The sequence below is a fragment of the Tarenaya hassleriana genome, unplaced genomic scaffold (genome assembly GCF_000463585.1).
Source record: "Tarenaya hassleriana unplaced genomic scaffold, ASM46358v1 Cleome12, whole genome shotgun sequence".
Lineage (NCBI taxonomy): Eukaryota > Viridiplantae > Streptophyta > Magnoliopsida > Brassicales > Cleomaceae > Tarenaya > Tarenaya hassleriana.
Window position 1 is genome coordinate 1,158,722 of NW_010962392.1, and position 27,343 is coordinate 1,186,064.

Genomic DNA, 27,343 nt, shown 5'->3' on the forward strand with positions numbered 1-27,343 from the left:
TATATATATATATATAAGTAAATCAAGAATTGTGTAACAAAGGGTTCCGATCTGGACATGGCCGGATCATCACATCAAGAACATTTAGCTTTTCGGTTTTCTTATTTTCTTGTTTTTTTTTTCTTCCTATTTTTAAAAATATTTTAATCAACGTTTATACCATCTCTATATACATTTGTTTCCGATTTCATTAAAATATTATTATTAGTTGTAACGATCTTTAATTCAACTTCCTACTTATTTTTTTATTTGATTTAAACTCATTTAAATTTGATTGATTTAATTTAAAATTTAAATATTCATCTATAATAATTTTAATACTCCATACGACAAAAACAAAGAAATCATCTGAAAAAAAAAAGCTACACAATTCCATAAAATCATATGGATATGACCGTTGCTCTCTTATACGATTAGAGACGACTATACCAATGTCTCTAATTAACGACTTAATATATTTTCCTTTTTTTTTGTATAGAGTTAATATTGTTCAAGAATAATTCAAACAAACCAAGTAATTCAAATAAACCAAATAACTCACTCACAAATCCTAGATCAAACCGAAAATATTCAAACCAAACTATACCATAAAATCCAATATATCTTTATAATATACTCTAATGGACATTATATAAAAAAATACTCTCCCTTTATTATTTTGACTTCAAGATATATATTTCTCTAACTGTGATCCTATGTGGTCATAACGTTAAATTTATGGTAATTACACGTATTTATTATATTTATACTTTATATATCTTACTAATCATTTGATAAAAATACGATAAATTCAACGTTATGACCAATATAACCAAAATTAAATTTCTGATTACATGGATTACAGAGTTGTAATTGAAAAAATGTATGTCTTGAAATCAAAATAGCAAATAGATGGTATTTTTTATAATAGGCCATTCTAATGTCCCATCCTTAAACATACAAAGCCAAGCTATATAAGATGGTCCACGTCCTATCGAGTTGAAGCATGTGACATCATATATATTCTATTACATATAAAGACTCGGGATTCTGTATCATTTAAAAAAAAAAAAGAATACGTTATTGAAAGAAACTTTTTCTAAATAAAATATTTTTCGTCTATATATAGAATGGTCCATGATTTATAACGTTGATCAATAATCAAGAGATAAAATAGAGTATATTCTCTTACAATTCTCACGCTTTATCGCATGCATCAATAATTCTGTCCGATATTTTTAACAACTTTGGTATTAAACTTTACAGCTATTTTAAAATGGTAAATTGTATATAAAAAAAATACAATTTTGTATATATTAAAAGGAATGGGAAATAATCGATTCTCCTTCAATTATGACGATTCATCCGATTTTCATCCAATAAATTTAATGTCAAATGATTTCTACTAAATTTTAACAACTCGATTAATTTGTTTTCTCATGTTTATTAATTCATAGGGACTATTCCTGAATTATAATAGTCGACCGAATGAATATAACATTTTAGACATTTTTTAATCTTCTTAGTAACGACTTTTAAGCAGTAACAGATGCATATAAAACACAATTAAGTTTCGGCGTTCTATTAATGAAGTCTCAAACTGTTTCACACGAGAAGACAAGAGAACCATAGGATATTCAATTTACTATGAAATTGCTGAATATATTCAAGAGTCCTTTGACACTTGTCGTTGACAATATTAAAATTGAAATAAACGAGCTTTTTTATAAAAAAAAATTATGTGTAGAAATTGTCCGTTGTGCTTAACGACTCAGTGTTGATGTTTTTTACATTGATTGTTTTGAAAATTTTAATTTATTTTTAAACAATTCTGTAAGATTATTGATGCCCAAATACCAAAAACTACACAAATATAAAATTTAAAAATAGCAAGCCAACAAGAAATATATGGTTAACGTGATAATTACGTATGCATTACATAAACTTGAATTAATATAGAAGTTTTCTGGATGTAACATATAAAAAAAAAACGTAATTTTTTTTACAGAAGTTTGTAATTTGCAAAAAATAAATGAATAAAAAAAGAAAAGAAAGAACACGTGATCAATAATGGGAAGACGAGTCTAACAATGACATTCTCGTCGGCCCATATGAAACCGCCATTTGCGTTACCATCCATTTAACCTTATTCATTCCCCCCCTGCAAATTAACATATTTTCGCCATTAATTATTTTAATTAATCCAAAATAAAAACCCACCTTCTCCTCTCGATTCGTTGACACGTTCGGTACGCTACACTTCTCAATTCAATCTCTCTCTCTCTCTCGAACAGAGGAACACACGGGCAAACATGGCGGCTTCTTTGATCTTAAAGAACCAGACAGATCACCGGAAAGATCCGAATCCGACACCGACCCATCTCCTGTCTTCGATCCAAGAAGCTAAATCCATCGCCAAAATATCTCTCCCGATGATCTTGACCGGTTTATTGATCTACTCTCGCTCCATGATCTCCATGCTCTTCCTCGGCCGTCTCGGCGACCTCTCCGCCCTCGCCGGCGGCTCACTCGCCCTCGGCTTCGCCAACATCACCGGCTATTCCGTCCTCTCCGGCCTCGCCATGGGCATGGAACCCATCTGCGGCCAAGCTTTTGGCGCCAAAAGATTCAAGCTTCTGGGCCTCGCATTGCAGAGAACCACCCTCCTGCTTCTCCTCTGTTCCCTCCCCATCTCTCTCCTCTGGCTCAACATGAAGAAGATCCTTGTCTTCTTCGGACAGGAAGACGACATCGCCAGCAAAGCCGAGATCTTCATCCTTTTCTCTCTCCCCGATCTCTTCCTGCAATCCTTCTTGCATCCTCTGCGTATATATCTCCGGACGCAGTCGATCACTCTTCCTCTCACGTACTCCGCTTTCTTCGCCGTTCTTCTTCACGTCCCGATAAACTACCTCCTCGTAGTTTTCCTTGGCCTCGGCCTTAAAGGCGTGGCCCTGGCCGTGGTATGGAGCAACTTCAACCTCGTCGGATTTCTCATCATCTTCGTCGTATTCTCCGGCGTTTACGAGAAAACTTGGTGCGGAATTTCGTCAGATTGCCTCAAAGGATGGAGATCTTTGCTTAACTTGGCTATCCCGAGTTGCATCTCCGTCTGTTTAGAGTGGTGGTGGTACGAAATCATGATCTTGCTCTGCGGATTATTACTTAACCCTCAAGCAACCGTCGCCTCCATGGGAATCTTGATCCAAACCACTGCCCTCATCTACATTTTCCCGTCTTCTCTCGGCTTCGGAGTCTCGACACGCGTCGGAAACGAGCTCGGAGCAAACCAGCCGGAAAAGGCCAAGACTTCGGCCAGAACCGGCCTCTACATGAGCATCGTATTCGGATTCTCGGCATTGTTTTTCACGTCATTGGTGAGGAACGTGTGGGCGAAACTGTTCACGGACGACGGCGAGATCATCTCCTTGACAGCGGCGGTTCTACCGATCATCGGACTGTGCGAGCTCGGGAACTGTCCTCAGACGACAGGATGCGGTGTCTTGAGAGGAAGTGCGAGACCTAAGTTGGGTGCGAACATAAACTTGTGCTGTTTCTACTTTGTCGGAATGCCTGTAGCCGTTTGGTTAAGTTTCTTCGGCGGGTTCGACTTCAAAGGGCTATGGCTCGGCCTTCTGGCCGCTCAAGGCTCGTGCCTGGTCGCCATGTTGATCGCATTGGCTCGGACCGACTGGGAGGTTCAGGTCCATAGGGCTAAGGAGCTGACAATGTCAAATGACGAGGAGGTAATAGATAACGGCGGTGGTAATAACACGACGCCGTTTCTGTTGGATTCAGTGGATATAGAGAAGGATGGGAACTGTTATTAGGGTTTTGATATAATGTAGTATGGCTAACAAATTTGTTTCTTGTACACTTTGTAATTTTTGAGATAGGGTTTTTAGAGAGAAATCGAAAATTGTAGTGTAGGAAATTGAACATTGTTTTAATTTGTTTTTTTTTTTATATATTTTGCAGATTGTGCGCATTGTTTGTATTCAGTTAGTTTTTAGCTTCGCTTGTTTGTGAAGTCAAGTAATGTTACTTCTGTTATATATTTGATGTCATTGCAATATTCTGCCCAATTTTTTTTGTTATATTATCATACCCACTTGATATATATATATATATATATATATGTATATGTATATGAGATTATGTTTGTATACATATTCGCCCATCCCCGTGAGGAATACCACCAATCCATAGCATTATTAAGTAATTACTTCGGATTCTTGATATATTTGGAGTTGATATTTTTATATCCTCAATAATATTTTGTGACTTGGAATATAGTGTTCCACGAATGAAATGAAGATTGTTATTATATTTAAATACATTTATTTCACGTCTGAAGTAAAAAAAAAAAAAAAATACACGAGCTCATAACTGTAATTATATTTTATCAGATTTATTGTTATATATATATATATATACATATTGTTTGAAAGCTTCCACCGAAAACATTGATTGCCCTCTATTTGTTGAGACACAAATACTCACACACATATATTATATGTATGTATGTATGTATGTATGTATGTATGTATGGGAGTTCATAATCAATGGAGGACAAGATGCCTTTTGGTTGCATTGCCGGGGGATTCTTGTGCAAAAGGAACAGTGAAGAGGTAAATAAAAACAAAAAAGACAAAAAGCGGTGGTCCATGCGCGTGAGAGCACGCGCAGAAAACGGGGGCACGTGAAACGGTGGAGATTTAAACTTTAGTGAAGAAGGTTGACGATGACGGAGTCCGTCAGAGTCGTCGTTAGCGACTGCCGACTCCGTGAATGACCCGTTTCCCCCTCACCCACCGTTCCCGCCTAGCATGTCGGCTTTGACCCGTTTACCCGACCCGCTTTCCTCTCTCTCTTTTTGTTCCTTTTTTTTCCCTTCTAATTTTGTATTTTAATTTTTAGCCGTCGTCTAATATTTTTTCCTCGTTTGGGAAAAAATTATTAATGTAAAATGGTGTAAAACAAATTTCTAAACTTTTTGTTTGATAAATTTATTTTTAAATTTACAAAATGTGTTATTATAATTTTCAAACTTTTCTCTAGCATCTAAAATTTATAAAATAAAAAAAATAGTAGAAATAAAGATCGCAGAGAATTTTTTTTTTTGAGAATACATTTGACAAACGTCCAAAACTCATTTGGAATTTGGAGTGTAAGAAAAATCAAAATACACAAATTTTTAGTTCAGATACGTGAAATTAATTTGTATGAATACAATTTTGTTTGTTTCACATGTGCAATAGAATTTTAAAATCTCACCTTTGAAATCTAAAAATATGGAATGCCCCATTTACGTTATTTTCTCCAAAAAATGCAGTACCATTTTTGGTGAAAAAATTTCCTCTCCCCGCGCGCTCACACACATGGCAAGTGAATTTCTAATATTTGTAGGAGTTGATAAGCAAAATATTAAATTATATTATAATATAAAGGTGTAACCAACTGATAGGTGCAAAAAATGTCAAGAAACCTAACAAAGCCCCAACGCCCAATAATGTTATCTTATGCTTATGTTACACAAGTTTTGATCATATGCAAAGAATATTCATGCAGTTATGTCCCAACTTGCATCTCTCTCTCTCATTCATGTTGTCATTTCCCCTATCAACTTGGAACCTTTTTCCTCATTTGTCCCCCTCCCTCTTTTATCACCCTATTATTAATGTCCACAAACATATACAAGTACAGTTATGCTTTATATGTTCTTCTTCAAATTGCTTCTTGTTCCCTATTTTCCCCCATCTTCTCTTATTCTATTATTGTCTTGCGGGTATGCAGAATCGCCACAAATAATTAAAAGAAAAAAAAACAAAAAAAAAACGAGATTTTGTGGGAATTTCTTAATCTAATAGATCCTTCTTGCTTAATAAAAATTTCAATTACTTGTATTCGTTATATATATATATATATACATACACACATATTTCTTTATTTTATTTTATTTTCTCTATATTATGTAAAAAAAAGTTCTGTAATATTGGAAATGCGAGATCACCTAATAAAAACTGAAAAGTGACCAAAATAGATATACAACTGAAACTCCCTTACTATATATATAAAAGGCCAAACCCACCACCCAAAAGGAAGAAGACGGTCTAAGCTCAGCATATGCCTTAAAGTTAAGATATTGAAAGCCACCAAAAAAGGAAAGAGCAGGGACCTGAATCTTATGGAGAAGAATGATAAATAAATAAATAAAAACTTTAAGATATTATTATATAAAAAAGTTGTAGAGCTGCTTCATATATATATGGTACCATTATGATTCGAATTGAAGGGATTAAAAAATTTAACTTCAAATCAGCTCCAGGAACAGTGCTTCTTGTTTGCTAGTCAACCCGGCATCGCTCAGAGTCAACTCGCTTTCCCCTTGGCTGAAAGGACGCCTTGGGTATGGCCTCACCTGTGTTCATATCATATCCAGACCATATACGAATAAGGCTTTGTTGAAATGAAATATCTGTTAAGGAAGGGGAGGAAGAGACAGGAAGTTTTTACCAGTCTGTAAGTGCCGGGCTTCATCACTCTGCCAATGTCTATAAAGTCGAAAAGAGACTGCAAGACAGACAAGAACGGGTTTTTTTTTTAAAAAAAAAAAATCAAGTACCACCAACTATAGTTGTGCAACTGCAGGATGTAATGTAAGAGAGAAATGAAACTAGTTTTTTTTTAAAGGAAAAAAATTACTTGGAGTTTATCAAATTTGAGAAAACGGCGGCCACGACGGCTGCCATCGGGCATCCTGACAAGAAGGTTCATGGCATTTTCGTCGTCTGCGGGCGGTTCCTGAGGCAGAGACGCTTCTTTTGCAGCTAGTTGTCTCTCCAGCTCCTGGGGGAACATATACCGTAAAAGAAAAACAGAGGAAATGATTGGTGAACAAGCATGTTTATCAATAACCGCATGATACATTCATCCGTATTTTCGATACCCCGAAAAGGGTTTTCATAAGATTCCCAAGAATTCGTGAATATGGTTTAAACCTAAGCATCACCTGTTCCTCCTCCAGTTTTCTCCGAGCTTCTTCCTCGTTTCTCTTTTTGGCAGCTTCTTCCTCAAACCGACGAGCCTCAGCTTCCCTGATGGCTTTCATCTCTTTCTCTCTGTCAGCTTGGAGTGATGCATTATATTCGTCATCCTGCAAAGAGTTTAATAGTTCGAGAAGGCTTTACTGTCATCACCGACACTTGCTTAAAAAAAAAGGATTTCTACCAGCGATTAATGATACTGCTCCCGACCTGTTGTTCTCGTATCAATCTCTGAGCCGTCAATGAAGGCGATGGCGGGCGGAATGCCCTGTGCTGGCGATATGCATAAGGGAAATTGTACCCACTCTCAGGTACGCCACCAAACATTGCAGCCTCGAGCATGACAGCTTCATCATGTTCCTCGGAAGAGATACCTCCCCACTTCAGAGCAAATGCCAAAATTATTATAACTTGGATATCGAGAAACCACTATAGGAATCTCAGTTCGAGATTATATAGGCAGTCTGTGAGCAGTATAGAAAATGGAACATGTTTTTTTATACCTCAGAAGCAAAACCATTACCACTATCGGGTGGATGGCTACTTGCATGTTCTACTTCAGGGCTGCGAGAATGGTCATAGTTATGTGGAGCCTGAGAGCCAGAGGCCCCATGCCTCGACCTGTGCCTAACAAGAGGTTGGTCCTCGACATCATCAGAGTCATCCTCCAACGGTGAGCCAGGTGATGCCGATCTGGACAGATAAAAGAAGACAATCTGTTAGGATTTGATTTCTGACAGCACAACACAAACTGCTCCCAAGCAGGCTTTCAAACTACAAGTCTGTTCACACAGGTAAAAACGATCACACTGTTACAAGAGAGGACCGACACTTTAGAACCTTCCATTCACGGTTTGTGTATTCTGCAGCTCGGGTACAGTCACTTTAGAAGTTCCTCCTTCTGATATTGAAGCCTTTGAGCCTTGGTTCCGCAAAACTTCTTCTTCCTCCGCAGACTGGATTCATCAAAAAGTTAAAAGGAAACCACCAAATAAGAAGGCAGTGGAAAAAAAAAGGGAAAGAAACATTCACATACCTTCAAGGACATTGTGGCACTTTCAGCTATGTCATCATTTCCAGTAGATGGATTTCTCGATCCCTGTATTAAAATTTGAACAACTAACTACATTTATTTCTACAAGTACAAGGTGAACAGAAACAAAACAAAACAAAAACCAAAAAAACAACTACATTTGTAATGCTTGATCAAGATAAAAACGATCAACATTACCAACTCCCTCGCAAGCTTTACCTCTGCCTCCTTTTTCGAAGCCTCAATGGCAGCCCGGATCATTTCTTCTTCTATATCATTGTACTCTTGAAAATTATCACGTGCAGGTACGGTGGCTCTCACATGCCCACTTTGTCCTCTTGGTGCAGCATGAATATCTTCATCACTCTCTTCGTCTATAATGACTGTCCCTTGGACAGCTGACCCCTGAGCATGCGCTGTCCCGGACACATCCTCGATAGTAGGAGCGTCGCTTGACCGACCAGATGGCTCACTGCTATCCTTAACCTCTATCGGTATCTGCCTGACCTCTCTTGGATGCGTAACAAATGGTGCATGTGACACGAGAGGATCATTCTCGAAAAAACTTCTACCGAAATTTGACTCCAGAAGCGAAAAGGGTCCCATTGTTCTAGCAGCAGAGAGAAGCGATAGAGGAGGTTCTCTTCGTGTAGAAGGAATCACATCATCATCATCATCGATATCCATTGCATCATCCTGAGGGACATTCACCGATGCTTCAGGTACCCTGCACAGATGAAAATTCAGAACATGCCATGCCCATCAGATAATTACGCGGAGAAGGGTGATATTAGGTTGCATATAATAGTAGTATGACATACATATTTCGATCTCCTTTGCTGAAATATGCATTAACAGCTCTGTTGAGTTCACCACGATGCTCCTGCAACCACGTACAGAAAAGAGATTTGGCAAAAGGGATGGATAAGAAATAAGATACACCAAAGAAATACAAGTCCATCAGTAACGAGGCAACTGATTATAGAGAAGAGCGATTGCTGAGAATCTTCTCAAATATCAACATGAAAATCTAAATTTTCTTTGATTTCATCTCATCACTTTTATCCGTACAGAAAAAAAAAACAAACCTTTTTCTATATCAAAACAACCATACACCATATAACTCTACGATCGATTCAAAATCAATAAACCCTTCAAGCTAATACGCGGAAGAGAATCCACTGACACTCAGGTAATACTAATAGAAACTTTTTTTTTTTTTTGGTAAAGTATACTAATAGAAACTTATTCAATCATCAATGAACATGTATCAAATAGAATAAGCGTGAGAATTCAGGGGAAGTGGCGAACCAGTCGGCATAAACCCTCCAAGAAATCGAATAAGTTATAACCCTAAAACTTAAAACTCTACACAATCGGCTTCGATTAACAGCGCACGCATCAATATTAACTCAATACCCGAAAGGAATACGCATCCGACAATCAACGATTGTCCACCGAACAATCACTTCATTCACCGACTCCATAAACCAAAAGAAAAAACTGAACTCTCAGATAAACAGGAATAGGAAAATCAGGAAACTGAACATAAAAACGACACCAGAATCAAGACGGATAACGGAACCACCTCGAGTTCCCGGACGGCGACTGCTTCGGGAGCGCCGGTGATGCTCATGAAGGTGTCGATCGATTCCTGATCGAGTCTCTCCGTTGATGACATGCCGGAGAATCTGAGAGATTGTTTCGTCGGAACCTTTTTTTTTTAATCTTAGCTCTCTCTTTTTTTTTTTTGGGTTGTAGCTAAGGAGGAGAGGCAACAAAATCGAATCGATGTACGCTGGTAGTAAGGAAGGAATTGAGTTAGGGTCTTTTCTTTTTCCCTTTTTTTTTTATAAATAATATTTTATATAGATTATTCTTATCAATAATAGAGATTATTCATATCTGGAAAAAACATAAATTTTGTAAAATATTTTATATAAATAATAAATCCTTTTACTTTTAGACATACATAAATTTTATTTAAATTATCATATTTTTTTTATAAATATTGACGGTATTAACTGCTCACGTAACTTAATTACACACATGACACATGTAATCATTAAATGACTCCGTGATATGCAAATACGCACGTCAACAAAATTTATAACACATATACAATTAAATGAGTAAGTATGCATATATGCATGCATGCATGTGCATGCATGTATGTATGTATGTATGTATGTATGTATGTATGTATGTATGTATGTATGTATGTATGTATGTATGTATGTATGTATGTATGTATGTATGTATGATGTATGGTAAAGACACTCACAAATGAAGTTTCCATAGTTTTTTTTGGTGAACAAAGTTTCCATAGGTTATTTTTATATGTATTTTGATGATTAGAAAATTTTAAATGAGATTCCGTTAGATTGGACAGATAATAACACCACCGGGAAGATTTCTTTGCATATCTCTCTTCTCGTCCACGTATGGATTTATATGGTTTAGACCGGTTAGGCGGTGGAGGCCGTTCGGCCGGTTATCTTCTTGGTTTGTAGAAGTTATCTAATTTATATCTAGAACTTTGTAATCATACGGGCCGAAAGCAGTTAAAGCCTTAAAGGCCCAATTAAAGCCTTCCCGATCTACCAGAAGCTTTGAGGAATGGCAAATAAGTAAATTACTGCTTAACCGAGGGAGAGAATAGAGACTTTGGTAAAATTCAGAACGCTTTCTCCAATCTTCACACGCTATCCTCTCTCACTCTCTCCCAACTTCTGGAAATTCGTGTGTTAAAACTCGACTGTAAATGTAAATCCCTTTCGAGGCAGTGATCGATCGAGAATCGAAGCTAAGAATGTCAGCGACGACTACTCCAGATGCAGATTTGGCTCCGTCTCCACCGTCTTCTCGAGTAGGGAGCTCTACTTCCGATGGCGTCATCGACTCCACGCCATTCCTTCATTCCGGCGAATCCAGATCGGAGAACGCCGAATCCGAGGGAGATAGCCAGAGATCCAGTAGAAGAAATGGCCTGAGGGAGGCGGCGAGGTTGCTCCGCCACGCTGGGAGCCGGCGGATGATGCGTGAGCCGTCGATGCTGGTGAGGGAGACCGCGGCGGAGCAGCTGGAGGAGAGGCAGAGTGATTGGGCGTACTCGAAGCCCGTGGTGGTCCTAGACATTGTTTGGAATGTGGCGTTTGTGGCGGTCGCGGTGGCTGTTCTGGTACTCAGCCGCGACGAGCTACCGAACATGCCGTTGAGGGTTTGGGTGGTGGGTTACGCTCTGCAGTGCTTGATACACATGGCGTGCGTTTGCGTGGAGTACAGGCGGAGGCGGAGACGCCGGAGAGCTACTCCCCACCGATCTTCATCATCATCTTCTTCATATTCTTCCTCGGACGATGGTAATCAGGGATTGAATTTGTCGCAACAGTACGTTCCACTTGGGCAATTGGAGGAGAATGAAAACACCAGGTATGATATTGCCAGTTTCTGTTTATGTATTTACGGTTAGCTTTCTTTGGTTAGAGACTAGAGATTTGGTGTTGGATTGGTTCTCGAAAATGCTGGTTTGATCTGGAATCATAATGAATCATAGGCTTTTGCTGTTTGAAATTTGAATTACGAGAAACTGGGGTTGAAGTTATTGCCAATTATCCACTATCCAGTTCAGCGTGGAACCACAACCGGTAGTTCTACTGATTGAACACAATCCCAGAACTCAAGGATACAGAATCACTTAGGTGAACCATAAAACTGGAAGAAAGGATTAGGTTTTCTGTGCATAAATCAAAGCAGCTGCTTATTGCATCGGCAAATCAATGCCACTCTTTTTGTATCCCTCGGCTGTTTTCCGAGAATGTTGTACTTCACGAATCAAGACTGATATCCGTTTTGTTACCAACTGGAAAATAATATAGGGAACTGCGATTAGGATTTCGTTTTGATTTTTGTTGATGTTGGCTTTATTTACGGTCATTAGCAGTTTAAAGCCGGGCATGAATCAGGCTGGCAAGTGGCAATCGATTGTTTCAGAAAATAGATGATGTCATTTTGCTTGTTCTTTATCAGTTTTTGGATTTCCTTAAAGTTTCTTCTTTCTTTGGATATTTGTTCTCTCGGTAGTTCTGCAAAGCATCTAGAATCAGCCAACACAATGTTCTCATTCATCTGGTGGATAATTGGATTCTACTGGGTATCTGCAGGAGGCCAAACACTTGCACACGACTCTCCGCAGCTCTATTGGTATGCCTCCTTTACTTCTCCACATATCTTTTTTTTTGTCTTTACTATATCTTGAACATTCTGAAACTTGTAATCATTTTTTTAAACATGCAGGTTATGTATAATTTTTCTCGGCTTCGATGTTTTCTTTGTTTTGTTCTGCATGGCACTGGCTTGTGTGATCGGCCTTGCTGTTTGCTGCTGTCTCCCATGTATAATTGCAATTTTATATGCCCTGGCCGACCAGGTACCGTTCTTTAACCTCCATTCCTCTACATACTTTGTTTAGTTCTTGATCGGTTGTATCATCTAGAACTTTGAACAACGTAACGAGGAGAAGAAAGGATCGAGAATTCAGGGCATTTTGGCTATGTTTGTTCTGTCCTTTGTGACTACTGAACTCATCACAGTCTTCTACAACTGTTCTTGCGATGCAAACTGTTGAAGCAGGAGGGAGCATCAAAAGATGACATAGATCACCTCCCAAAGTTCATATTCCGAAGGATCGGTGATGATGATAAGCTCCCAGGCGAGGCACAAAGATCTACGGCCGGGGGAATAATGACGGAATGCGGCACGGATTCGCCTATAGAACATTCAATTTCTCCAGAAGACGCGGTACTCCCCTTTCCATTCTTGCGCATACTGATTTTTTTTTTCTTCCCACCCGTTCTTGCTTGTTTACTCAAAAAGTATTCTATCCAGACATGTATGTTTACATTCAACTATGTAGGAATGCTGCATATGTCTATGCGACTACGAAGAGGGAGTTGAACTACGAGAGCTTCCCTGCGGACACCACTTCCACTGCGCCTGCATCGAGAAATGGCTTCGCATAAACTCGAAATGTCCGCTTTGCAAGTTCAACATCGTCAATGACAGCAACCATGTTTAGTCCGAACCGGTTCATATGCTGTGTACTGTTACTGTGTGTGTTTTTGTCTTGGGTATGAGAAATTGCACAATACGTTTTGCGGTGTGTTATTTTTGCACATAAAGTTTCCTTTTTTTGTGGAAAGAGAGATGTGTTTCTCCTTGTTCGTGCTCTTTAGGTTACTATAAATCTCAGAACTCGAACGTATTTGCTCTTGAAAGGGGTATATACAAAGACTGTAGTTTGATCTGTCCGTTGCTCTTTTTGCAATTTTTTTTGTAACATTTTATAAGGTGCGTACTAATCCGATAATCGGTCAATAAATAAATTCATTAAATTTGCCTTACAAAAGAAAATATTGGGTTTTCGTCCCATGAAACAAATAAGAATCTTCATATTTTAAATATTCTCTTTCTATACATGTTATGTCATGTGTATCGCTCTATCTCAGTTTTCTATTGTAGAGATTTTTTAGCAACAAAATAAAGTTACGGGTCGTGAGCAAAGAAAAAGAAGAAGTTAGGGGTCGATATCTAAAAGTACCATTTACTTGGTTCTTAGCCCAGTTGGCCCGTTGGATTTTGAATTCGAAACTTCAACGAACTGTAATTTTTTTTTTTACCGTTACAAGGAGAGAAATATGGAAAGAATTTGTTAAGGGTGTTTTGGTCTTTCCACACTTTCTCCTTTTTCCGCTCCTCTCCCCCCACCAAAACCCTCAGTTCTCCCTTCTTTCGCGAGAGGAGAAGGGGAGCTTTCCTCACGCAGGATGCTCAAGAAGCTTCTCCGCGGCTCTCTCCCTCGTCTTCTCCGATAACATCTGTAGAGAATCTTAGAGAGTGTATCGTGTATGTTCTCTGAGTGGTGTAGACTCTGATGGAGTCGGAGATGAATTCGCTGTTGCAGCGTTACCGCGACGATCGCCGCAAGCTCCTGGAGTTTCTCATGTCGTCGGGTTCGATAACGGATCTCCGGGATCGTTCTGATTCCGCAGATTCCCTCTCCGGCGCTGATTTGGACGCTCTCAGCGCAGATTATGTTCTCGAATGCGTGAAATCCGGTGAGTTTCTGCTTCTCCGGTTGTGGGTCTGTTTGGTTGCCGATAAAATATCTAACTTTACCTGTTTGGTTTCCGAGGGAAAAAGAATCAGCTGTAAGCTTGACTGCTGGCCCTTTTTTTTTTGGCAATTTTCTTGTCGTTGAAATGATTTTTGACTTATTACTTGTTTCGTTATCATTTGCTATTGTGATGGAAGATTAAGGGTTCCATGCTATTGGAGTAATTGGGTAAACTTGTTTTTCTGCTCATTCTTATGGTTTCCCTCAGATTTTCTCGGTAACCAATCAGGCCACCTGCTACATCACTATCCTAGTGCTAAAAAACTTGGTTCTAGGTGTGTAATTGTTGAGCTTGTGAACATCTTCTCAGGTAGCGCAGTTGATTTATACAAGGGCACGGAGCAATACAATCTTGAGTCCTCGTATCCAATAACGGTAAGGAACAATTGATCCTGTGCTTATCATTCAGTCCAATGGGCTTGGTTGGTTGGTTGGTTTCTGTATTCTCTGTCTGCTTTATTATGTTTTTTTTTTCTCTGAAGCCAAGTTGCACTGTAGACGAGCTTTTGTAGTAGAAGGCAAGTGTCTCATTGCTTTAATTGCAAAAATTGAGCTTAATAAATGCTCTATTAATGATATCTGCTTATATTCTTGTTCTTATTGTAATGTTTTCTGCTCACTATTTGGGGAGTAAGATATGAGGAACTAATCATGGGATACCGCTGTGGAACGACCTTGGAGTATCACTGTAGTATTATAGATGTAGTCTGGAAAGTAGTGTAAGGCAGATGAATACAGCTTTTGTCTTATCCTTCCATCAAACTGGTGTTTTAAGTATTGATGTTTAAGTAAAGGTTGAAACACTAACTTAGAAAGCACATACTCCTTGCTTTTCGTTTGGTTTAAGTCTTCAATTTTACAATAACATATATCTTTTCTGTTATAGCTGTTGAAGTTGTTTGTTTTACTGGCTTAAATTCGCAGATACATTCTGAATCAGGAGATTCCTATTTTCTTGTATCAAATCCAGATATGGCAGGATCTCCTCCTAGGCGTTTGCCTCCCCCTCCAGTTAACTTGAAAAAACCCAGTAAGAACGGACCGGGCATGTCATCCCACATTGACTCTCCTGATAGTCCTACATCTAAAGACAACTATATCTTTCAAGAGGAATCTTCTAATGTCAAACCCGTGAAACCTAACAAAATTACCCCTCTTGGGTTACCAACCTTGAGAACAGGTATTTATTTAGGAAAAAGTTATTTATATTCTTTCCATGAGTATCTTCCATTTGTTTGTGTGTGGATTGATTTAGTTTCCATCTTTCGAGTAAATTGATACATGATATCAGGGTTTTTGAAGGACTATCGGATGATGATTTGCGAGAAACAGCGTACGAGATAATGGTTGCCTCTTTGTTGCTTTCGAGGTACTCCCACTTTCCTACATGTCTATTATTGGGTTACTTATGACACACTAATATTTCTAGCTATTGTCTGGATACAATTTTGTGTTTTCTCTGTTCACATTCTTAGGTGCTTTTTATGAACAGTTCCGAATCATATTCTACTCAAAGCAGAAAGAAGGACAAAAGTTTAAAACTTTTGTCAAGTTTGAAGAGAAGGGAGAAACTGAATCTACAGCCTCAGTTCTCTGATAAACATTCAGAGCTTATCAATACATTCCGTGTTCAGATGCAGGCAAGCTTCAAAACCATTATATCTTCAATGTGTAGTCACACACTAATCTTTTGTAGCAAAGGAGAATATGTTTTCTGGTCTTACCTAAATGACATAGCACGTCTTTTAGTCTTTAAGTTACTAATCACATGGTTCGATGAATCCGGATTTTGTATCCGCTTCAGTTTCAATCATTTCTTATTGCTCCCTTACTAGATTTCATCAAGGATGGATACATGCATCCGGAGAAATCTGGTACAGTTGGCTGCTATGAGGACAGATGAACAAATTGATCTACCACAGTTGGCATTGGGGCTTTTGGTTGGGATATTCAAATCAGATTTTCCTAATGAAAAACTATACATGAACTGGAAGACTAGACAGGTGATCATTTTTCAGTCTTGTTTTCTCTTGTTGTTTAGTCAACTAATCACTTGAGCTATTTTTTGGATGGCTTGGTTTGATATTGGTTAGATGGTAATCTCATGTAAGATCTAATGTCTTCCTGTTTGCCTTTCTGTGCTTCTGCTCTAATACTATGATTTGGCTTGATAGGATGTCTTATAATTTCTTCTCATGTATAGGCATTTGAAATTTTATCAATGTATGCCTAATTTATGATGTTGAAGTGTCACTACATTGGCAGAATCCCATACCATGACTGAAGTCAAAATGTAATGCAAGACATGTTAATAAACACATGCAAGCTTTTGTGCATATGTTATGCATGCATATTGAATCTACTATGCGTTGTAGCTATTAGTCTGCTGGTCTGTAAGCATTTAGTAATCAATCTGTATTCTGTATATGAAATATGTGAAAAACAGGTACAGATCTGCAAGGTATTATTGCTAAAGTCTTTGAGTTGGTTGTTTTTCCCATTACAACTACAGGCTAACTTACTAGAAGAACTACTCTGTTTTTCAACTAGTCTGGGGAGAAATGAACGAGCAACTGTTGAAAATTGTCTTGCTAAGATCAGAGATTCAAAGGTGTGTGTACACAATTTGAAATTTTGGTATTTCACTTACAGCAGATTTTTATCTGATGCAATGGTTAATTGACTTTTCTTTCCTTAAATCTGATACTTTTGCTTGGTTGGCATAGGAATGGGATGTTGTGATGTCTTCTTCACTGCGTGTTGAGGTTCTATCATCTATTAGGCAGGTGGCTTTGAAGTTGTCTTCACTACCTGGCCGATGCGGAATCGAAGCTGAAACTCACTATTGGACCGGTGCCTATCATGTGAATGTTAGGCTGTATGAGAAATTAGTATTTGGCATATTTGATAGTCTTGACGAGGGTCAACTCATAGAGGTAGATTTTTCTATTTTTTTCTTTCTTTTTTTTTCACTCGTTATCTAGTTCACATTTTTTCTGATTTCAAATAAATATCAGGACGCTTTGGCAATGCTCTTCCATATGAAGTCGATTTGGCCTGTTTTGGGCATAACTGAGGAACTGCACAATGCAATATATGGTTGGGTCCTTTTTCAACAGGTATGTCTTGTCTCAGTTGATCCAACTGGTTTTTGTTCTTCTTTCTTGGCTTATATTCGATAACGTGTCTCAATATTTCTCTTTCTAATGCTACAAAGTTTGGCGATTATATTATGCTCTGCATGTATGCCTTTTATAAGACATTGCACATAAAAACCCTATAACAAATAAATAGATATATTCTATTTCTCTCGCTTGCCCATGCGCACATGGGCACACACACACACACACTGCTGAGGAGAGCCACTATTAAATACACCTACACTCTCAATTAAATAGCCAATCGGACACTCGTGTGCTTTTTGTTGCTTGACATTGTGAGTGCAATGTCGAATTTGGTTTCCTTCTATATGACATCACACTTGCAGATGTACAATCGCCCTTTGTAAATTTCTCAGAAAAGAGTCTAAGATGGGCTCTGGATGTGCCTCCTTGCTGTGAAGTTTGTCTGTACAGGCGAACCTGCGCTTTTAGATAATGCGGCTCGGGAGTTGCAGAAAGTTACTTCTGTTGAAGAGGACAACACGAAGGAAGAGCTTTATTTAAGTCATCTAGTATGTTCAAGGCAAATCAATGGATCTGAGAGAAGTTTAAGTCTGCTGAAGGCGATACTTCTTTCCGTCAGTGTTTGGTGTGATGATAAACTTCAGGATTACCATCTGCATTTTGGTCAGGTCAGTTTTTTCAGTTCTGTCATCGATCGTTTTCTATAACTAAATACTAAAAATTCTACTGTGCAAAGTTTCTCTATCTAGTTCTGCATAATTTGTCGGTCTTCTGTATTCCGGGTAACCAATATTATCATCCTTTTGCTACTCCCTACGCTACTCAAATGACAATTATTTTCTTTCAATTTGTCATAAATTCGTCAATCATTTTTGTTATGTTACTTAGAAGATTTTTGTCTGTTTGAACTATTTCTTTGAATAACTTTCTTGATAATCTGTGTCCCTTCAGAAACCTCGTGATTTTGGAATTTTTATGAACTTGGCATCAACAGTTGGATGTCCTGCAGATTGGACGGAAAGTGAGGTTAGTCTTTCTAACGTCTGTTGCCATTCAACACTATTTGTTTATGGCAAAAAATCTCTTGTTTTCTGTTTATAACATCGGTGACTTATTTTGATTCAGTAGAAGTTGAACTAGGCTCAGAAAAAAGTGTTATGCCTGCTATAATTCTAGAAGCGATTTAGCTATCAAAAACTGCATGTTTCATTTTGATGATGTAAATATTTATGTGCTCCTGAGATTTGAACACTGTGATTGTTCCAAGATTAGAGCAGTCAAGTTCATGGCTGACAGGTCATGCTATTAGTCCCATAATATCTGACATAAAGTATATGTGTTCCGTATCAAGTGTTTGTTGATGATGCAAAAGAATGGATCGTATGTTATTTATCAACTGTTTAGTTGGGCGTATGAATGCCAAGTGTAGAATATTATATATTGTGTGCTTGTTGTGTGGTGGGATATCTGGATGACCTTTTTTCATTGAGGGAGTTTCCTCCTCCAGCTTATCAAAGTGGATACTCTGAGCGATGATGCCAGTGAAAAGATACAATCCTATGTTCAGAGTTCTATTGAAGCTGCATGTGCCAGGGTGAGTTTGTTTCGTAGTTAATCTTGTATTGTTATACTTTGTTAGCCTCTGCCTTTACTGCAGTAACATATAATCTTCAACAGTGATGAATTGAATGAAACAATATTACAACTTCTAAAATGTTAATACATTTATGCTTCTAGGCAGCGCATTCTGCATACATGAAATCTCAAGTTGAAAGATCGCATCCACTAGCTCTGCTTGCAAATGAACTAAGGCTCATTGCCAAGACAGAGATCAATGTGTTTGTTCCTGTGTTTTCCAAATGGTTGCCTGATTGTATGACGATCTCAGCATTGCTGCTGCACCAGTTCTACGGGGAAAGACTGGTTTGTCCCTGCAAAATTTTTCAATATGGGAGGATAAAATAGTTTGCTATTGGTTTCTCTTTGCATGTAATCCTTTGTTCTATTTGAGCAGAATCCTTTCCTCAAGGGAATTTCATCCATCTCTGGAGATATTAGACAAGTAATTCCTGTTGCCTATACTTTGGAGGATGACCTGATTCAGCTGTATAATTCTCATAGCAAATCCAAGTTGCAGAAACCTTTCTCCCAGAAGTTGAAGCGTTACCAGGTTATGGAATTTTTTTAAATATGTGGATCTGAATACAGCAACGTGCCACTTTCCAGTTTTTTAGTTTCTTTTCCCGAATGTCACTTAAAATAAGTCATATAACAATCTCTTCCCTGCCTGTCTATGGCAGATAGAAGATGTTGTCAAGCCTATCATGCTTGACTGGCTTATTTCTCAGCATAATCATATCTTGGAATGGACCGGGCGAGCATTTGACATAGAGGTTTGATTGTTTTTATTTGCAAGTTTGCAACACACTTACGGGTTTCTGTCTTCTGGTTCTAGACAAAGATAGAATCACGGTTCAGAATTGGAGCTAATGTTGATTAATCACTGTTAACCTTGGCGGTGTTACCTATAGAAAGATGTAACATCTAGAGTTTAGAAGTTGACTAATCAAGTGAAAAGCACTGATATAATGAAAACCCTTTCTAGCCCTTGTGTCACCTTCTAAAACCAGACAACCCTGGAAATAGAACTTTAGTTAAAATGCTTCTTGTATATGCAGGAGTGGGATCCTCTATCATTTCATCAAAGACAAGCCGCATCAATCGTGGAAGTATTCAGGATTATAGAAGAGGTACTATCATGAGATCATCTGGCAAAACACTGTAAATCCTTGAGACGTAGCATAGGCTCAACTTATCCTGCAACGAAAAACGAGTTCAGCATTGTGGTTTATGTATCATGCTTTTGGATGCCACCTCGGGAAATTCTAAAGTAGATTGTTTTTGTCAGATTCTAGCTTTACTTCTATTGTGCATAATTTTTTTCTTCCACCATTATTCTTTGGTACAATAGACAATTTATTGATCTCCTTCCTTTCTCATCTCACTTGTTTTGCAGACCGTGTCTCAGCTATTTGGTTTGAATCTTTCTTTGGACATCACACATCTCCAGGCGCTTCTCTCGATAATCTATCATAGTTTGGATGCTTATCTACAGAGATTTCTCAGTCAACTAGGTATTGAATATCAACCGAGCCTACATCCTTACACAATTGCATTAGATTTTACATCTCTATGTCGATACGTGTAGTGAAACACTCTCAACTCAAGCATGTATATGCCTAGGTGCACACCATGTAGATTTTTTGTTGGGCTTTTTCAACAGGTGCTTGAATTGGGTTACAATATCGTCCAGTGAACCTACTAAAATGAATATTATATGTTCTATTCGCAAAATATATTGCAATATATTGATGATAGTGCTTATATGGGCAGTTGACAAGAAGCATCTATATCCACCTGCACCTCCTCTAACTCGATTTGCCGAAGCTGTTATGCCAGTCATGAGGAGGAAGTCACTTGAGTTTACAGGACCAGATGATAAAGTGCTTAAAAAGTTGGATGAGTTGACAATACCAAAGTTTTGTATAAGATTGAATACACTTCGTGTAAGTGTTTGTTTTCCCAATCTTTGCTATCTAAAAGACCTTTATCTAGTTATCAACTAAAACTAAAAAACATACAAAATAAAGGAAAAAAGTATTTATTTCGTTTGTTCTTTGTTTTTGGATCAGTATATCCAGAAACAAATTGGTACTACGGAAGATGGTATAAGAAAAGCTTGGGCGCTTGTCCGATCCTCTCATGCCAAGAGATCAAGTAAGAACCGTAACTATGATCTAGCCTTAGAGGATTATTATTTTCTTCATTTTTTTTTTTGTCTCTTGATGTTGAAATATGCACTTTCCGCTCCATCTTTGTGCCCCTTGTTTCAGAAAATGAGATAGACGAAACCTCAGAGGAGAATTCGTTGACACATAGTGAAGCTGTTGATGAACTCTTTGCTACGACCTACGACAGCCTCAGGGATACAACCGCCAATTGCATAGCCAAAACCTGCAACTTAATCGGTAAGCTAATTGCAGAACGTCATGGTTATGTTGCTCCATCAAATTTCAGCTGAGCTGGTAGGGTTAGCTAAGTTAAAGCGGTTTTCCACATCATCTTTTCCCTTTACCTCTAGTTTCCGTAAATTCCAACATTGTTATTGCGTGATAGATCATTCTCTTATCCGCTAAAGAAAAATGCAATAACATTCTTATATTTATATTTATGTATCCGTGATGCTCATGAACAGACCATAAATATATTGTTATGTTCTTTTTAAGTTTGGTATGATACATATTTCACAGTTTTAATATGCACAATCCGAGATCAGTTCATGGATGGGAAATGTTCGATATGGCTGACACTAATGAGTATTATACACTCCTAAGTTTGAGTATATGTTTCTACTAACAGGAGCAAGAGCCATATTCTGGGATCTGAGAGACATGTTCCTGGTTCAGCTATATCGCGGCAGTGTCGAAGGGTCTCGCTTGGAAGGATTACTCCCTCATATTGATTCTGTAAACACCTTGCAGTCTTGTCTTTTTCTCACCCTGGTACTCTGATTTTACTGAAATTGCTTATTTATATTGAGGATTACAATGAACAGGTCCTGGACAGTGTATGCAGTTTGATTGAGGAAGACTCGAGAGACATGGTGGTCTTAAGCATCTGCCAAGCCGCATTGGTATACCCACTCTTATCCATACCATCGATGTGATGCCAAAAGCATATATGCCCATTTCTTCTTATTTACGCTTCTCTTCATACAGGAAGCCTATGTCCGAGTTCTACTTGATGGAGGGCCAACCCGTGCATTTTCGGATTCAGACATCCCCTTGATGGAAGAGGATCTCACCATTTTGAAGGTGTGCAATGATTTGATTTGCTTTTTCCAAATGCAATTCTATTTTTATGGCAAAGTTCCTCATCAGATTTCGAATTGGAATTTGTTCTCCTGATTGATTCCAATTTCGAGCTGTACGATAAACTTGGTTTCTCCGTTTCAATCTTATTTCTATCAAATGACGGAGTAAACAGTACAAGAAATTCACCAAATAAATTCCAGTGCTTCCTATGAGCCATCTCTGATCATGGTCATAACCAGCGGTTGCAAATTGCAATTTCAAATACTAACCACTTCCATTCATTCTCGTAGGAGTTCTTCATCGCTGAAGGTGAGGGTCTTCCCCGTACGCTAGTCGAGCAAGAAGCCAAACTGGCTGAACAGATTCTCGACTTGTACTCTCTTGAGGTAACACATTTCTTTCTCCTGTGAAAGCATAAAAATATCCATTTTGTCGAAAATGAAAGAGATAACGAAACAACTGATGCGAGCCTTTGGTCCGTCCGTCTTCTTGGCGGCAGAGCGAAATGCTGATACAGATGCTGATGACGGCGAGCGAGCTCGTCTCCATGGGAGTGAGCTCAGAGAAACGAGGGCGGTCACGGGGCATGGAGGACGCCCGCACTCTGGTGAGAGTTCTCTGCCACAAAAAAGACCATACTGCCTCCAAGTTCTTGAAACGCCAGTATGAGCTCCCCATGTCATCAGGTAAATACCATAACAAGTTGCCAAAAACCACAACAGCCGAACAAAAATCGTTGATTCGACCGTTTCACTTGTGTGTTCTTGGCAGAGTATGAAGATCTGGCATCAAACCTGCCCGCTTTCTCGGAAATCGTGAGGAGCACATCGTCCCGCTGGAGCAGAACGAGCCAGAGTAGCTTCAGTTCCATCAAGAAGAAGATCCAAGAAGCTACATCTGAAATCAGGAACAACTCGGGATGGTAGAATTGTGACCAAAGACGAGAAGAACCCACCATGTTCCTCATAGACATCAAACAATTTCACATAATTTTATGGTGTTTGATTCAATTTTACATAATCCCAAAAAGGCCACTCCTACCTTAACTAACATTAACTTTTTAAATGATACAAAATCTGGAAAAAAAAATAAAAAGAAAAAAGAAAAATCATATATAAATATTTGAATTTTTGTAAAATTTTCATATAAATGTCTAAACTATAAAATTCTCAAATAAATATCTGATTTTTTTTTAAACTTTCGTAAAAATATCTAAACTTTTGAAAATCTTTCAAATTAAATAATATTTGTTAACGGTGTTTAACGTTTCAGAATACTAAATCATCAATTTTTTATGGATTCCGTTATAAATTAAACGTCGTTAATAGATTTTGGTTTTATTTGAAAGTTTTTAAAAAATAGATTTTAGTTTTATTTGGAAGTTTTTAAAAAGTTTTAATATTTATGTGTAAGTTTTAGGGTTTAGGGTCTAGGTTCGTGTGGCAGCCCAATTATAACCCGAAATGAAGGCCCAATAGTTTCGATGAAACCAAAGTCCTAACATCAAGTTTCAAGTTAGTGGGCTTTATTAGGCTCACGTGCTTCCCAACCTCAGAATCCTTCAGGAAATGTTACTTGTTCTCCGCATAACACTCATGTAGATAAAATATCAATGAAAGTGAGAGTTGGTAAACACATTATAGACCAATTGTACATGTCTTCTAAAACAACAAAAACATTTAAACACACACGCCCCTCTCTCTCTCTCTCTATATATATATATATGTATATCTATATAGAGAGAGAGAGAGGTTGTTACCAAATGAATCTCTTGCAAAGCTTGTAACCAGAGAAGAGACAAGAAATGGCCAAGACAAAGAAAGCTAAGAATGACATCGAAGCCGATACAATGGAACCCTTTCTCAGTGTTTTCATGTCTTCTCCATCCATATCTTGGATCTTTGCAATTGCCACCGAAGAGGATGACACCAGAAGATAACACATTATCTGTGTACGTATTCATTAATTCATGCACACAAACAACATATCAGAATACATATACTTACATATACATATATATACACACACAAGAGAGAGAGAGAGAGAGAGATTTAGGAGAACCTGGTCGAGGATGAAGCTGGCATAATCAGAGAGGGAATCGGAGATTAAAACTCCTCTGTGGGAAACATCACAAACTCCTTTGAATGTTTGCAGAGCTGAGTACAAGAATGCTGTCAAGGCCACCCCAAAACAATACCTGCACGCATTATTTTATTCCTTCTTAATTACCCTCTTATTTCATGTATGATGGTGGATCAATGATCTAGATTATATCATCCATCAAACGTATATTCATGTTAAAACGACCTGCCTCCCCCCCATGAATTTTGGTTATATATAATAATTTAACATATAGTACAATTAATTTCTTTACTAATTGCATGAAATAAACAAAGATTCTTACTTTTATATGACCAATTATCTCATCTCTAAAGGATTTCCTTTTCATTCATATAAAATATAGTTTTTGCCTGTCATTGTTTACACATAAGAAATGTTGGTCAATGGACCGATTAATATAACAAGGGGAGAAATTTTATTAATAGTTAAAGGTCTATTAAAACTTATGTGGTTTCATTTCATGGTTAAAAAATATTGTTCAAATGCGATCCTATGTTACAAACTTGGAATTCTTACTTTGTGGTGTGATCTAAACTTACAGGCATCCCAATTAATACATATTTTTTTAATCATAATTACAATACCATATTAAAAAGGTTATTTTTTTTTGTCAATGAAAAAGTTAAAAATTGCTTACACGAGTTCAGGATGAGCAGCGAAACCGGAACTCTGATTCCGATGTCTTGGTCTCGACGACGGCGTCTGAATAGCCAGCGAAAGAGCAGAGACGAAGGAGAAGACGAGAGCCATGAACCGGAGAACGACGCCCGACACATGATCCGACGGCCGCCGCCGGGAACTGAACCTCGTCGACGCGACGGATACGGCGAACGGCGACGGCGTCATCGCTGGAACGGTCGCCGGAGATGGAAAGGGAGACTGAATCGCCGCCGTTGTGCCACCGTCAGCTACCGGAGATGCGCAGGCTATCACTACTACGTGATCGCTGTGCTCTTTCATCCTTTAGATACGTATGTGATAATATAAATTCGAACAGAAATTGATATTTGTCTGAGCCGAAAACTGAAACTTGATGGTTGAAGTGTGTCTGGGTTTGATTTATATTTTATAATTAGAGGTTTTCCACGAAGTTTTAGCGGAAATTTGTTAATCTTATATATTATATGCTTGTCTGATGACCAATTTTCCGTATGTAAACTACATGCTTATAAATTATTTGGTATAATATATGTTTTTATAGTAGTACGTATACATACATCTTATGGTATCCTGGTTTATTGTGATTTATAATTTAACATGTTGATAAATTTTTATATATAAAAAAGGGCAATGGAGTTTCCTCGAAATCTCTCGTCTTGTTCATCGTTTGGTAGTTGCTTTTTAATATTGACTATATGTATATATGAATAATTGCTTCCTATGACGCTATGCCACGTAAGCATATGGCGTATACCAAGATTACATGATCAATTACGCGACACTTGTCATCTAGTGGTTAAAATTACGATTTGTTCATAGTTGTTTTTGAGTTATTTTTTTATTCTTGGATTTTGTTTTTGAGTTAACTACGATTTCTTTACCGCAGCCCTTTTATTGATGTTCTTTTGTGGCCTTGGGACCCACATGGAAGAAAAATCAATGCCTAATTTGTAATCCCTAGGGTTTCAATCTGAAAAATGACTCTCTCTCTCCGGTATACATATGGAATTTGATAAAAAAAAAAAATTCAGATTTAATAAACCGGTTCGAATTTCCGATTCACTCTAAACCAAATTTTGGTTTTTATTTTTTAATTGACACTCTGTTTCCAACATGGATACTGACGTGGCATTACAGAAAAAAATTTTGCACGTCACATTGGCACATCTGTAAGAAACATCAATTCGAATTGTTTAATATCTCATCGAATATTTCACGTATTATTTTGGAAAATTTAAATAGTTTAGTGTTGTTTTAACTCCAAAAATAATTTAGATTTGTTTTTTCAAAATTGAAAAGTTGATTTTTTTGGGGATTTTCCATATATATATATATATATATATATACACAAACAGTAGTAGTGGTCTCTAGACTAAATATATAAATAGTAGTAGTGTATATAAATATTTATATTGATTTTGTAATAGAAAGATATGACTTGTATATTGACGATGACATGACCGGTGAATAGTAACGTTTAGTCGGAATCAAAATTGATATGTCATCGTTCGAAATACCAAGTCAGCGTTGAGGGTTAACTATGACACATGAATTTAAAAGTTGGGATTTATTTATTTAATTAACAACATTTCGGAATTTACGTTGAAAGAAAATAGTTTAGATTTTATTTTGGCAATTTGACAAGTTTCATATACTTCCCTACGTTCTATTTTAAAAGATCTCTACGTGTAACCTGTCATTTTCGTATGAAGCAATGGATTGAGATATGTTGTATATTTGACATGTTCTGATATACAGATCATTTTTAAAGGAGATTGAAATACCGCTAATGAATATTTTCGAGTGTTCAAACAAGATTTTGAAATGTCGTGTAATAAACGATTGGATTTTAGTGCGTGTTTTAGGGTTTTGGTCTGACCTGAGTGGCTCTAGTCTCCAAACCAAACTAAGACACGTAAACGGGTGATGTCCCTCTCGCACAACGAAACATCTACGCCACGTTTTGCATTATCATCAGACGAATTTAATAGCATATATAAGATTTAATAATTTTATAAACTCAATTCATAGTGAAACAAGCCTCACTGACCCAACAATGGGTGGTCGAGTGGTAAGCATTTGAAGGTCGGATGTTCGATTCTTTTTGTTAGGGAGAGATGTAATTTCTGGATCAATTAAGGTCTATATATATATACAAAGACTGATCGCAAGTCGGAGATCTATCTAGTCAGCACGTCTAAAGGATAGTACTTAGAGTCCTCCGTTATAAAAAAAATATCTGAGTGCATATATATCTAAATATTTTAAAATTCCTTTTGTTTGAATATAAAAATTTGATTATCTTTTCCGATTTTTTTTTAACAAAAGAA

General features: G+C 37.6%; 5 protein-coding genes across 8 annotated transcripts; 3 read left to right on the top strand and 2 right to left on the bottom strand.

Annotated features, from left to right (window-relative positions):
- Positions 1-2,237: 2,237 nt before the first annotated feature.
- LOC104806373 (protein DETOXIFICATION 49) lies at positions 2,238-4,051 on the top strand. The gene is made up of 2 exons (XM_010531242.1): positions 2,238-3,725; positions 3,958-4,051. Exons 1-2 carry the CDS (start codon positions 2,292-2,294, stop codon positions 4,006-4,008), a joined length of 1,485 nt encoding a protein of 494 aa, XP_010529544.1. The 5' UTR covers positions 2,238-2,291; the 3' UTR covers positions 4,009-4,051.
- A 2,129-nt stretch (positions 4,052-6,180) lies between these two features.
- Positions 6,181-9,855, bottom strand: LOC104806375 (plant UBX domain-containing protein 8). Its single transcript, XM_010531243.2, has 11 exons — positions 9,647-9,855; positions 8,880-8,941; positions 8,278-8,785; positions 8,062-8,124; positions 7,866-7,981; positions 7,529-7,718; positions 7,236-7,406; positions 6,992-7,135; positions 6,685-6,828; positions 6,496-6,552; positions 6,181-6,400 (listed from the first exon to the last, which is right to left on the bottom strand). The coding sequence occupies exons 1-11, from the start codon at positions 9,737-9,739 to the stop codon at positions 6,293-6,295; spliced, it is 1,656 nt and encodes a 551-aa protein (XP_010529545.1). The 5' UTR covers positions 9,740-9,855; the 3' UTR covers positions 6,181-6,292.
- An 891-nt stretch (positions 9,856-10,746) lies between these two features.
- Positions 10,747-13,367, top strand: LOC104806376 (E3 ubiquitin-protein ligase At4g11680). 2 transcript variants are annotated; one of them, XM_010531244.2, is made up of 5 exons: positions 10,747-11,490; positions 12,142-12,261; positions 12,355-12,487; positions 12,688-12,858; positions 12,974-13,367. In XM_010531244.2, the coding sequence occupies exons 1-5, from the start codon at positions 10,871-10,873 to the stop codon at positions 13,133-13,135; spliced, it is 1,206 nt and encodes a 401-aa protein (XP_010529546.1). In that variant the 5' UTR covers positions 10,747-10,870; the 3' UTR covers positions 13,136-13,367. The 2 variants fall into 2 exon arrangements, with proteins under 2 accessions (XP_010529546.1, XP_010529547.1); XM_010531245.2 differs by having other exon boundaries at positions 10,748-11,490; positions 12,691-12,858.
- A 472-nt stretch (positions 13,368-13,839) lies between these two features.
- LOC104806377 lies at positions 13,840-23,282 on the top strand. 3 transcript variants are annotated; one of them, XM_010531247.1, is made up of 26 exons: positions 13,840-14,174; positions 14,544-14,608; positions 15,158-15,413; positions 15,536-15,602; positions 15,726-15,873; positions 16,069-16,236; positions 16,746-16,844; positions 16,960-17,169; positions 17,251-17,352; positions 17,796-18,026; positions 18,310-18,384; positions 18,866-18,952; positions 19,096-19,281; positions 19,373-19,528; positions 19,659-19,751; positions 20,037-20,108; positions 20,375-20,492; positions 20,752-20,924; positions 21,051-21,135; positions 21,252-21,386; positions 21,778-21,884; positions 21,974-22,051; positions 22,137-22,232; positions 22,523-22,618; positions 22,732-22,918; positions 23,004-23,282. In XM_010531247.1, exons 1-26 carry the CDS (start codon positions 13,991-13,993, stop codon positions 23,156-23,158), a joined length of 3,429 nt encoding a protein of 1,142 aa, XP_010529549.1. In that variant the 5' UTR covers positions 13,840-13,990; the 3' UTR covers positions 23,159-23,282. The 3 variants fall into 3 exon arrangements, with proteins under 3 accessions (XP_010529549.1, XP_010529550.1, XP_010529551.1); XM_010531248.1 differs by lacking the exon at positions 13,840-14,174 and having other exon boundaries at positions 15,204-15,413; XM_010531249.1 differs by lacking the exons at positions 13,840-14,174; positions 14,544-14,608 and having other exon boundaries at positions 15,321-15,413; positions 15,525-15,602.
- A 563-nt stretch (positions 23,283-23,845) lies between these two features.
- LOC104806378 (CASP-like protein 4A4) lies at positions 23,846-25,529 on the bottom strand. Its single transcript, XM_010531250.2, has 3 exons — positions 24,991-25,529; positions 24,294-24,429; positions 23,846-24,179 (listed from the first exon to the last, which is right to left on the bottom strand). The coding sequence occupies exons 1-3, from the start codon at positions 25,311-25,313 to the stop codon at positions 23,988-23,990; spliced, it is 651 nt and encodes a 216-aa protein (XP_010529552.1). The 5' UTR covers positions 25,314-25,529; the 3' UTR covers positions 23,846-23,987.
- Positions 25,530-27,343: the final 1,814 nt, after the last annotated feature.